Below are 13,259 nucleotides of genomic sequence, written 5' to 3' on the forward strand. Positions count from 1 at the left end.
GGCAGAAGCTTGAGTAACACAAATACTGCCACAATAAAAGGGTTTGGGTGGCTGTATCTACAGAGCACAGCTCACACATTTCTCTTGCTATCCCTACTCCTTCCCCATTCCCCTATGGGGCAGCTGGGACCAGCACTGCTGTGGGTCACTCATCCCCACGAGAGGTGATGCGATAGTCTGATTTTCCCCACTAGGACTCTGTTTTCCTCCAGCAAATGTCACATCTGTATCGTTTTCCATCATGGCTTTGGTAAAGAAAGTTCCTTGGCTTTAGTCTTGCGCCACGGTTGGACCATGGCTTGGAGGAGCCCCTGAGCGGAACACAGTCCTATCTCCTGACTCCCACTGCCGTCAGTAGTAGCTGCTCTTAGGACAGGCTCTCCCAGCCCCCTCACGTTGAGTATCACCTTGTACCATGTCTCTGGAGTGGAAATCAGAGTTGTTCCTTGGCAAAGCACATGCAAGTACAGGACAGACATCCTGGTTGTGCTCATCCCTACAAAAATAGCAACAAATTGTGACTACAGTACTTCTCGTTTCCTTTTGTTCTGGGGGGGTAAGCGCCTGAGGAACTGGATGGAGAAATGGCACTTGCTGCGATCCCTGGCACAATCAGGAGTGCATTGCAGGCTGTCAAGAAGAGTTAAGTTAAGGGTGAGCGCTCTGCCGTGAGGGGATCGGGTGTGGATGATGCACAGGCAGCTCTGCAGAGCTGCCCCTGCCCCGCAGCCACTTCCCTCCCTTTGCCTCTGCTAAACGCAGGTGATTGCCCTGTTGTCCGTGGGATGTTTTCCGAACTAATCCCATTAGGAAATTAGAGTTTCTTAACAACTGAGAGCGGATTGCTGGTTTGCATGGCAGAGAATGGATGGGGGCCTGGATGAACTTCTAAGTTCATACATGTTGTGCTCTTGATAGAGGTTTTGTAACATATATGTTGCACACACATGATCCAGAATCCTGGAAAGGTCCATCCTTTCTCTTCAAAGCACTCAGGTACCACTTCTTCCTAAAAGAATTTGATAAGCCTTGGAGAGCTTTCTCATTTATTTGTTTGTTCAGGTTGTTGTCTGCTTCCTCACCTGATTAAATGAATAAATGCTTTATTTTTTTGCTTATATCAGTAAAGCCATGGCAAAAAATAAATCACCTCTCCTTTTTTGAGACCTGAGGACCAAGCATGTTAGTGGGGACTGAACAGGGCTTTTATAGGCCAGGAGCAAGAGTTTCACAGGCTTGGCTGCCCCAGACCCACATCCTCAGACAGATATGGAAAACAAGTAGCATCATTCCCATTCTTGGGGAGAAATCAGGGGAAATGGGTTTTCCTTGAGATTGCTGTGTATATTAATTACAGTCATTTAGATGGACCACTGTAAGGAGAGGTCAGCTTTGCTTTGCAGTAAATGGAGAGGTGATGCTGGCTATGAAGCAAAGCAACGGTGCACATACTCTTAAGAGCTGGTGGAGACTCTGCTCCTTTTGGTAGCTCCAAGCACTGTTTGCAGAGCTGGTGGGGAGGCAGCATGGCCTGGGAGGGCTCCTGCCCCACTCCCACAGGGCTGAGGCTACCGTAAGCCAGGTTTCCTGGTCACCTTTCACAGGCATGGCCCCAGGGGACTTGTTCTCTGGCCACTGAGATACATAGCACTTCAGCGTGGCTGAATCCGTCCCTTGCTGTGCGAGGTGCCAGTATCCCTGTCTCTTATGCTATAGCTTCACAGTCGATTTAAGCTGATCTAAGCATGAGCTGCAGTCAAAAGAGAGGGTGCAAGTCCTACTGCCCAGACCTCGGACACCATCCCTGTGCAAACACGTGGCCTTGGCTGCAGGTTTTAGACTAAAATATTCTCCCGAGAAAGTAATGGTCCCACTGGGCCAAATTTCACATTTGCTTCTAGCTACAGTGGTATTAAAATGTGAGTGCAATATATCAAAGAGCAATTTAAAAACAAAAGAGTAATGTCTCGCTGAATGAACCTGGTGTATATTTTTAAAAAGGCAATATGCAGTATGCCAGCTGATGTGCTTTTATTTATCTGATGTTGTTTGGAGCTCTGGAGGACTCTAAGCATCCAACAGCTGCATTAGGATGCAGGTCCAGCGGGAAACCGTGCAAGTACTGGCATTGATCCAATGAAGAAGTACATGTCTAAAGCTGATGGTTTAAAATGTGACTCCAATAGGTCTCATAGATTCACATCCCAGAGGGTGAATGGAATCAATCCAGTGCCATCGATCTGCAGCCGGCTGCGATTTGCAGAGCCCCATGGAGGAGCAGTGAACATGAGCTACTACCTGATCTGCCAGCTGCTTCTGTTTGGGCCTTGAAAGTAGTCTTTGAACATGGTGGCTTTGGGTTAGGCTGAAAGCACTCCTGCAAGTACCCCAAGGTACCCGACACGCCACCAGAAAGAAAAATAAAAAGATCATGATGCTGGAAGTGGAAAAAGGGCGATCAAGGTGATCCTAAGAGGTTTCAGGAGAGGAAGGTGAGGAAGATAGCCAAGATAACAGGGACGGAGAGAGACTGTCAGAAGGGCAGGAGGTTTGGAGGGAGTTCAGAGAAGGAGAGAAAGCCAGAGGGAGGTGTAGTAGATGAGACTAGTTCTGTCTGTTCTGTCTAAAGAAAATATGCACAAGGGAGACGTAATCACCCTCAGATACACAGGGGGGAGTTACAAAGCAGCCAGCAATCAATTTTCAGGTAATGGACCTGATCTTTAAATAAACTAGTTAAAGGGAATGAGAGTGGCATAAATACCTGATTTATCATCCCATCTTTTTTTTGCAGCAGCAGCAACGCGGCTGTATTTTCTTTCCTGAGCTGCTTCTCTCCACCTCCTGAATCATAAAGTCTGGGCAGCACTTTTAGAGCCGAGTCTCTCCTGCGATACAGGAGGTTTTAGAGAGCTGCCGACCTCCTTGCCCAGTTGCTGTTTCAGCCAGATGCTGCTCAAGGGCATACCAAGTCCTGCTTCAAATGGCCATGAGATCAAGGTGAAGGACTATTTTGAGACAGCAGAAAGCAGGCAGAAGACTTTTCCAGCACAGGACAGTATTTCATGGAAAAGGAACAAGACCTCTGTTTTCCTGGGACCAAGAATTTCTCCTTGCCTTATTCAGTAGGTTTCTGGAGTCCTTCAGAAAGTCACTTCTGAACTTGCTTCAAAATAATCATTGGGCTCCACTTTGTAAGGTGGGAGCCATGAAAGCCAAGGGTTGGCTATTTCAGTACAGTAAGCAAATGCTTTCATCCCTTTCAGTTTGCAGTCCATCCCTCCTTCCACTTTGTCTCTGAAACCTCTTTTGACCAAGCTATCTGCTCCCTGCGTGCCCTGCAAACCCTCCTGCTGCCTTCTCCAGGCTCCTCTGGAGGAGCAAAGCAGAGGGGCGGAAGACAAAGAAACCCACTCTTGACAGAAAATAACAACTAACCGTTGACCAAAAAGCTCACTTTCTGTGGAGTAAGTGCTTTACTGGGCTGCCAGGTCAATCCAGGTCTCTCCAGCAATGCGCAAGCTGGGAAGGTCACAGTTTGTCCCACACCCTCCTTGCTTGCACAGCATCAGAGGGATTCCTCTCTTCTCCACACCACCCGCACAAAGACCAAAGGAGCTGATCCTTCCTCCTGGACCTTAAAAGGAGTCGGGCTGTCGCTGTAATGAATCCCACCCAAGTCTGCTGGTCGGGAGACAGCGAGCTGCACCCACCTGGGCATAAACCCAGGGGCTGTGGGTGTGTGGCACTCTCACAGCAGATCATTCTTTCTCAAAGGAGAAATCATGCCATGTAAACAGGATGATTATGGCAGCTGATACCTGATGTTGTTTCTAAGCAGGACCTTTTCTGAATGCAGGTGAAAGGCACTTGGAGCAGTTTGGAGTTAGATCTGAGCTCTACATCTATTTGCATCGCTGAAATGGCACAGGAATAAATTTCTCTTCCAGTGCTGCTGGGCGAGATCTGCATATGAACATTGCAGGGCCAGGCTCTATCTGGGATGGGCTGCCTTTTCTCCAAGATCTGGTGTGTAGATTTAAGATGCAAAGCTGTGTGTGCATTTGCTCTCGTCATCTCGGGGCACAGCTCCCCTCTTACACCATGTGCTGTCCTCCGAGCAAACCCATACACTGCTGCAGCTGGGAGAGCTCAGGGCTGTGAGTTTTAATGGGATGCGCCTTGCAGCACGAGCAGATCAGCAGAGAGAGGAGTGGAAAGAAGGACCTGGGGCTTTCTCTCCTGGGAATAGAGGCGTTTCCTTGTTTCATAATGTATTGTGAGCACACAGAGATTAGAGACTGGCTTAATTTCTTGAAGTCTCAGATCCTGCGAGAGGAGGTCAGGTAAGTGTTTCCTTGCAAAGATCGTCTGTGTGGAATAAGGTTCATGTAGGTATTTGGCTAATAACATCTATTAAATTATCCATACAGTAGAAGCAATGGCTATAAGTTGCAGCAAAGCATAAAGATCTTTCCTTTTCTATTTCCCTGTGACTTCTCCAGATTTTTCCACCATGTTCGGCAAGAAGAAGAAACGGCTTGAAATTTCTGGACCCTCTAACTTCGAGCATCGGGTTCACACTGGCTTTGACCACCGGGAGCAGAAGTTCACGGGACTACCTCAGCAGTGGCACAGCTTGCTGGCGGACACGGCCAACAGGCCGAAGCCTATGGTGGATCCCTCATGCATCACTCCCATCCAGCTGGCGCCTATGAAGGTATTGTGCAAAGTTGCCTTTGAATTCCCTAACCTACCTTAATTGCATGTAACCTTAACGAAGTAATGCCGGTAGTGGCTGTCCTGGGAGGCACGTCACGGCAAGTGCAGAGAGAGATGCCAATCCAAATATTTAATAGTAGAGCTGCAAGGAAAAAGTGTTCTATGTGTAAAACTTGTACCAACGTCCCTGAAGAGCGTGAGTCATGGGTCTTGCAGGGACCGTGCCTTCACGCTCCTGGGCTGCAGCAGAAAGAGCCACAAGTCCCGATGGAGGCCCAAAATGATGCTCTTCTGCAGCATAAAGCTCCTCGATAATTAATTGAAGAATAGTGCTTTAGGCAAAGGCAGTTCGGAGCAAGAGAGAGAGGAAAAAGTACACCAAAGGAAAAAAATTAAATTGCTTGTTCAGCCGGGCAAGGAGCTCAGGGAGGGATCTCATTGCCACCCGCCACTGCCTGGAGGGGGTGATGCAGGTGATGTAGTTGAGCTTCTCGCTGGGTGGTAAAATGAGGGGAAACAGCCCCAGGTTGTGGTTTGGGAGGTTCAAACTGGATAGCTGGGGAAAATACTTGGCTTGGAGGGTATAACAGAGCTGGACAGGGCACCATTGCAGCTCTGGGGTACTTGTCCTTAGAGGCTCAGGATTCAGGTAGAAAAATCAGCTGTGATATAGCAGTGTTTCTGGGGTTGCACAGCCTAACATCCCGGTAAATCACACCTGTGTGCTGCTGGTAGCCTATGCTCTGCCAGCCACATACATCTCACTGCTGTGCAGCTGAAAAATAAATTTAGGATTTCATCTTCATGTGGATTTTCCTGCAGCAAGAGAAAATCAGATAATCCTGAGAGTACAGACCCTGTATTTATATTTGATAAGTGCTCTTTGCTAAATTTACATTTACTGCCTGCTCCTGAAGGACACTCATCACATGCTGATCGGGACTGCTGAGTGTTGCTACAGGGCAAGGGGGATAAAAACCAAAGCCTTGATTTTTGCTCTAATAAAATATCTTATATAATAGATGCCCAGAATAATAAGGAAACAAGTAGACAAACCTTTTCCTGCTAGGGGAGGAGAGCATCTTTGTTCCACAGCCCTTCTTAATACCAAAATATCCCTGAGTGTTTTGACACGAATGCTTAAAGATGTTTCAAAACAACAAGAAACATCTATTTACTATCTTGCAGCAGTACCATCTCTTTTCTGCAGTTCTGGAGCCATAAATCCATAAGCTTAAAAAGTTTTTAAAATTATTTCACTTTCTCAGCACCATACAGTCAAGATAACTCTGGGTCTCAGCCTGTGATGGATGTAGGCACAGTTAAGTTCATGTCCAGAGTCCTGTGAGAGCAATACACACTGCAGGGTATGAAGGATCAAGCCCCAAGTGAGTAATTGCTGCGTTTTGGAGAAAATAATTTTCGGATGTTTCCAAGGAATTGTCAATTCTTGCTTTTCTGTCTGTATATCAGAGGTCTACCTAGGTCTATATATTGGGGGTCTGTTTACGTGCATATACCAGGTATGCTCTTCAGAACTAAACCATCCTGTGCCAGGAAAGGGCTGGGGTGGGAGCAAGGTGCAGTTCCCCAGCCGAGCTTGTTCTTCCACTGTAAACTTGGGCCACAGCAGTCCTTAATGCATCCCACGAGATCTTCCCAGGATGCGTGGCCCAGGGACAGGATGCCTGCAACTTGGTCCCCATCTCGGCAGCGGCCATGGGGCTGAGCGCAAACAAGCCTATCTGTGGAGGGACCGCGGGAAGGGTTTTCTGCACAGATGGAAGATGTGACTTTGGAAGCAGGGTACCCAAACTGCAGGTCATTGCACGCTGCCGCTCTGAAGGTATAGTTAGATGCAGAAATGGTGTTAAGTGTGAAGGGTTCAAGAAGTTGTGCCTTCACCCTCCAGTTACTTTCCCTATCTGAGGCTCAGTTACAGCCTCTTGAAATGGGCCTCTGTAATAGCGCTGGAAAAAACAGGGTAGTTTTAATAGCAGCAAAGAGGCATTGATTGTCATCTGAGAATTTGCTTTTAACGCTATTGCATCGTTTTACTGTATATTCATTAAGAATTAACATGCCTTGTTTTGTGGTAACTTAACTTATGGAAAGAGGCTGAGTTATGGCCGCCTTCAAACTAAGGCTGTTGAATGTTGCTGAAGTAGTTCAGCATTTAATTTAATTTAATTCAGGTGAACTTTTACGTGTGCACATGCACCAGCAGCTTTAGTTCTGTGAAAAGGTCATTTAGGCATTGAGGATTTCATTAGGGAGGTGAAGATTTAAAATACGTGTGCAGTTCGTGAAGATAGGAACCAAAGGTTCCGAGATCTTAGTATTGTTTACAACTTCTCTGTTTTCCACCCAGCAGCTGATAGTTTTAATTAACGCGCTTGCGAATGCGCTGAGGTGTAGCAGAAGATTTGTAATTGTGTCCTGAGTCACAGTATTAAGTCAGGCTGAGGCATTTGGCCAGAGTTAGTTCGTACCGTGGTTTCAGGTCATCCAGCAGCTCTGTGACTCCACTGTTCTGCACTCCTGAATTTATTTGCTATTTAATTACTTCTGTATTGACTATCTGTATGGTGTGAGGCAGAAGTCTTCTTGCTAATAGGTTCTCCTTCGTGACTGAAGAGCAGCACAGATCATAGAGGCAGGCTTTCAGAGCACGATTTCTTGGTTTTGAGACAGCGCTGGTGTTTGCTTGCTTTGGGTCTCACCCAAAGGTGAAGCAGAGGACAGGAAAGACTTTTTCTTGACTTCTATAGGTTTTGCAGCTATCCCAGTTAGTGATGTTTGCTTGTTTCTCAGCCGCAAAGCAGATAGGGTCTGGTGGTACACAGTGTATCCCTTTGGGTAAAACCAATAAACGATAGATATTCTCACTGCTCAACCTATATTCAAAGGCGGCAGCAGCGATGACGAAGAGGCAGTGCCCTGCGCTCCCAAATATCCTGGGGGATGTCACAGTCCTGCCTGTGCGCTGGCTGGGTGAAAGGCTTGCAGTGCTTTTGCACGCAGATGGTGGTGGCTCATCATGGTTGTATCAGCGTTTGGATCCAAACCTGAGCTGACTGTACAAATTCATTCATTTCAAGTATGAGGAGAGACAATAACGGGATTCCCCTTCTCAGTGTGGGTGACCCAGATACTGGCAGAGTATTGTGTGTACCACGAGTCAGTAAAATGCAGCAGAAAATTTTATGAAAAAATAGAAAGTGACAGTGATCTTGATAGGTTTGGGGTGTGCAGACAGGGAGGGTTGCAAAAAGGCTAATTTTTCACTGAAAGCATCCCTGCATGAAAACTGTGAACTGTCTGTGTCTTCCTGTACTTGAAATCCTGATGCCGGGCCTCTCAGTCCTCTTGCTGCAGTACTTTGTGGTTCTCCCGTGCGCGCCTGGAGCTCAAGCTTGTGTGTTTGCCCTCAGCACACAGTACGTTTGGCCTCTCATCACCGTTACGCTACATAGGAGCTTCAGTTTGTTGGTGCCCTTTGATTTTTGGAAAGCTTCAACATCAATAACTAAGGAAACACATTGTCCTTAGGCAGGAAAATTCATTCTTCATGGCTCCTCCGCTCTGCTCAAAATATTAGGAAAATGCCAGAACCCTTATTTTGGGGATTTTTGCCAAAAGAGCTTAGCATTGGCTTTGTAAAGATACTCCGTTAAGCCGCTTGAATGTCTGCTGCTGTCAGTGGGAGCAGGGACAGCACTGAAGACTTGTTAAAATCCCTTCTCGTGTTTCCCAGTGCAGCGAACAGCTGAGCTTCCTTACTTCTGTCAGTTCCTGGAGGAAAAAAAGCCATTTTTTTCTGCAAAAACACCGCACTGGGGTTATTCTTCAAATGTCTGTGCTGATACATGCAAGAACCCTCCACTGCTTTGCTTTGGGTAGTCTCCCCATCCCCACTGTCAAGCAATTCAAGGTACCCAACCTGAGGGTGATGTGGTGGTGGACTTCCACAGGGTCTCTGGCTTTTCCCTCTCTTCCATCCTCACGTTTCAGTGGTCTAATCTATATGTTTTGTCATATTAGTTTTAGTTCTTCTCACTTCTGCTGCTCAAACCTTGACCCCAATCCTTGCGAGTTAACTGTAATTTTAAAAACTTTTCTAAGCTTCTACTGTGATACTTCAGCCTTTTTACTACACAGGGTAAAAATAACCAGAAATGAGTTACTGGTTGTGGCCCTTTTAATAGCTCTGACATAAATATCAGAGATTCTGTTTACTGTGCAAGCTGACAGAAGAAAAAGCAAGTATCTCTCTTCCCTATCCTGTTTGGCCTCTTAAGGTGTTTCCAGCAATGAAATCCAAGCCCCATTTAAGGTGTCAGTTTTTTCCTACATGTACATGCTTCCCTTGCTTAGGTGGAGGACACCAAGCATTTGCGCAGAGCCACGCACAGCAGTGCTGGGTGGCCAAAGACCTCAAAGAGAGGAGATGGCCCCCTTGTCCTGACCGCTTGAGTGGTCAGAAACGTTCAACCTTCATTAGATAAACCCATCCCTCTCTTCCCCTGTGGAATTGCACAGAGGAGATGCCTGACCAGGAAAGGGGGCTTTAGAAATAAAGAGCTGCTCAAGGGCTTTGCCTGCTGCTTGGGGGCAGATGGACAAAGCAGTGGTTGTCCTGACTCTCTTTCTCACTCTCCCAATTTTTTACCTCTCCTTCTTGATAGCTCTTTCTTTTTACTTGTTCCTCCCGTGATACTTCGGTAGACGGGCCAGTGTGAAGTTCTTGCTTCAAGGCTGGCTCCCATCCTACCAGGATGCAGTGGATGCACAGCACTGCCTTTGCCAGTACGGGACCTGGAAGGCTGCTGACATCTCGTGGGCTTTCCTTGTAACCGCATCATGAAAATTCATGCTTAATAACTCACTTTTCCTAATTACATGCTTTGCAGTTGCACATTGGGTGTGCCACATGGTCAGGCGGGAGGAGAGAAGGTGGAGGGAGTGTCTCAAAAAGGGCAGGGGCCAACAACTTGCAGCCTAGGAAATTCTGGGTGACAGGAAAATGTTTTGCCACCAAGCGTGGTTGAGCAGTGGGACAGCAACCCGAAGGGGCTGCAGGATCTCAGCCTTTGGAGAGGGCAAAATTTGATGGACAAAACCCTGAGTAGCCTGCCCAGACTGACATCAGCCCAGCTCTGAGCAGGAGGTTGGACTGGATGACCTGCAGAGGTCCCTTCCAGCCTCAGTCCTTCTGTTTATCTTCATTTACAAGTGGTTGTGCAATTGTTCTGTAAGGCAGCCCCACTTCCAATTTATCTTGATCATTAAATAGGAATGAGTTTGACGCTATATGGTGCCAGAAGAAACTACTGCAACATATTTAAGTAGAAGCTTTTCTTTCAAAGAGGTGATTCTTCATTCTTGAGGGCTGTTTGATTTACCAGATTTTGAAGTGGCAATATGACTTCAGTTAACATCTGTACCCCACTGTTCAGATATAATACAAATATGCCACCTAGTGTCCATGGATGTGTCATACTGCGACATTTCCTTGGTGTGAGAAGAGCCAAGCTGTCAATTTTGGATAATCTGGAAGGAAAACTATGACTGTACAAATAAAAATCAGCCACGGTACAAATAAATGCAAGAATTACACAGCTCAGAAGTTTTTTATGATTTGTATCACTAGGTTAATATCTTCTCATACGTACTACATTGTACAGAGGTAACTTTTGGTTTTATTTCTGATTTTCTGATTTCAGAAAATTATAGGGTTTTATGTAAGTCCTTTTGAAGGAAATTGCTGCTGCCTGTGAGATTGGGTTTGACAAGAGAGAAATGCCTAAACAAAAGAACAGGAAGAAATTTTTCAGATGACTAGTTCATTTTGTGGAAAATGCAGTTTCACTGTAAAGTGAGTCAGCTGGAAGAGGATACATTTTGGAGATCAGAAATTGTTTGTTTCAGGTTCTTCTGTCAAAATATTTAAACATTTATGTTTCAAAGATCAAAGCAGCCTTGGATGTGAGGTGCCCAGGAAGCAGCCCAGAGCAGGGCTCTTACAGTGACTTGTCTTCTGGCACCACTGTGGTGGGAGCTGCCTGTCCCTCTCCACAAATGGACCCTGGGCAGGGAGGTCAGGTGAGGTGGAAACTTTGTTGGGGGACAAAACTTTGTGGAGGACAAAAGTTAGGGGAGAGGAATGCTATTGCTCCATTAATACTCATTTCTCCTTTCCTTGCGCCCCCCTCAGGTCTTCTCCATACCCATATCTACATACATTCAGTGAAGTTAATACATCTTAATTTCTGTCAAAAGTACACGAATTTTTTTACTACAGTGTCATCCTGGCAACCTAGATTCATCATCAAATGAAGCCAAGCCTGTTGGTGTTGAAGAGGCATTTGAGCAGGGCCCTTAATAACATCCTTTAACTTGGTCAGCCCTGAACCGGCCAGGCAGTTGGACTAGATGATTGTTGTAGGTACTTTCCCACTGGAATAGTCTGGTCTATCCTATGGAAACATCTCTTCCCATAGTGCTTTTAGCTCATGCATTCTTGGTTCTTCTTTATAGTTTTGAGTTTCTGGCTATCTGCACAGCAGCGTTCCCGACTAGCTCTTTAGCAGCAGCTCTTTCATTTCCATACGTCTTTATAGTTCCGAGTTTCTGGCTATCTGGACAGCAGCGTTCCCGATTGGCTCTTTAGCAGCAGCTCTTTCATTTCCATACCATTGCGATTCATGCTATTGAAGCACTTCATTCAGCCTGACTTGAAATTGTTTTTCTAGAGCCTCATTTGGAGAAGAAAAAAACAGCATCAGTATCATTTCAGATTGACTCAAAACACAAATGTTCCTTGGTTTTTCAGTTCAGCTAATGAATCAGAAAATGTTTCTAAAAAGTTATTTGTCCCTCAGGTTCAGCCAGGTGTGTTTGGAGGGTCTATCTGCAGGACTATCTCTACAAGAAGGACCTGGCCATCCCAGGCCATCCTCAGAAACACTGAGGTTGCAAGTAAAAACCTCATCCTAGCACTCAGAGTAAATACTGTAAGTTGCAGAACAAGTTTTTGACATTCTGTCTTACTTCTATCCTTCAAATGTGCTGAGATGACCCAAGAGTAAAGCCTGCAGAAATGCGGTTTTCAGAGGTGGTCCCTTTTGCTGAGAATAGTGTTGGAGTTTGCTGTCTGCAGGGTGGAGATCTGAGGTTGGTGTTCAGAAATCCGCTGTCATCTGAGGAAGCTTCGTTCGTGCAGCAGTTGACCTGATCTGGTCTGTTCACATGAGAAAGGATTTACTTCACCTGGGCCTGCAGCAATAGTAGACAACAATATACATTAGAGGCTTTGGTGAGTAAAAGTAGTTCGCTCCAATACAATTAGTAAAAGAATCTTTTTAAATGTTGTTTGCATCAGCATTGTGGTTTTAAGTAATTTGGTGTTAGCAGAAGCTTGCAAGGGCAACCTTTAGCTCTGTCAAGTAAGAGCTTTCGCGGATGAACAGAACTTTGCGATACACTAAGCAAAGATTGAAAGTAAATTTAGAGTTCACGATCCACATCTGCTGAGGCAGACTAGCCTGCTTGAGAGCTCAAAAAACACGTTAACCTGTAGGTCCGCACATAAAAGGGTCAAACTCTCAGTGTCAGCGTTTCAGAAATGGAATCTGGGCTCGTCTGGGAATACCAGGCTGGGAATACTCTGCAGGTAGCACTGTATAACCTGAAACGAGCCAGGAATTAGATCCTGAGCAAGGACACTCTAATCAGGTTCTTTTTTTAACGTGGAAGTTAGTCCCTGAAGACAAATTTATAGGAAACTGTTCCAGTAGCTCCTCTCGCTGACTTGCCTGCTCTGATAAATGAGCCACGCTCCCAGCTTGCTGCATGGAGATCTCTGGCTCCATCACTGCTGACATGGTTGTTGTTCCCTTCCCATTTATTTAACCAAGCCTTTTGCCTCCAGAAATTCCCCTGCACTGACCCATCAGATCTCTGAGGCCAGAAGCAGGATTTTGGGCAGACAGTGGTGCTTTGGGGTGGCTGCTGTAGCAGTAGGGTCCTTCTGGTTCCTGTACCGAGGCAGTAATACCCCAGAGCAAAGCATGGAAAATAAATAGTAAAGCATAAGCAATAAATGCTTTCCCTGGTAAACACATGGAAAGACTGGTTGTGTTTTACTAAGCTTCAGTCAAGCTCACTTGGCTCAGCTGAGAAAGCTGATGGACTAAAACACCCCGGGAGATTGATATCTTTATCAGTGATGTGGATGAGGGGAGGGGATGCACCCTCAGTAAGTTCACAGATCACACCAAGCTAGATGGGAGTGTCGTTCTGCTTGAGAGTAGGAAGCTCTACAGAGGGATCTGGACAGGCTGGATCAAAGGTCCGAAGCCGGCTGCATGAGTTTCAGCGAGACCAAATGCTGTTTCCTGCCCATGGGTCGCAACAACCCCCTGCAGTGATACAGGCTTGGGGGAGAGAGGCTGGAAAGCTGCCCAGTGGAAAATGACCTGGGTGTGTTGGTCAATAGCCAGCTCAATACGAGCCCGCAGTGTGCCCAGCGGCCT

At 46.2% G+C, this 13,259-nt stretch overlaps 1 protein-coding gene across 1 annotated transcript in view; it reads left to right on the forward strand.

The window, feature by feature from the left end:
• The first annotated feature begins 622 nt into the window (after window positions 1–622).
• The window catches only part of PAK7 (p21 protein (Cdc42/Rac)-activated kinase 7), a 42,770-nt gene continuing 30,133 nt past the window's right edge, over window positions 623–13,259 (forward strand). The window contains exons 1-2 of the mRNA XM_010132090.1: window positions 623–654; window positions 4,506–4,720. Coding sequence (XP_010130392.1) covers window positions 4,517–4,720 — 204 coding nt within the window. The 5' untranslated portion in view covers window positions 623–654; window positions 4,506–4,516. The remainder of the gene's footprint in view (window positions 655–4,505; window positions 4,721–13,259) is intronic.

Source organism: Buceros rhinoceros, unplaced genomic scaffold (assembly GCF_000710305.1).
Source record: "Buceros rhinoceros silvestris isolate BGI_N320 unplaced genomic scaffold, ASM71030v1 scaffold8752, whole genome shotgun sequence".
In the NCBI taxonomy this organism is placed as follows: Eukaryota; Metazoa; Chordata; class Aves; order Bucerotiformes; family Bucerotidae; genus Buceros; species Buceros rhinoceros.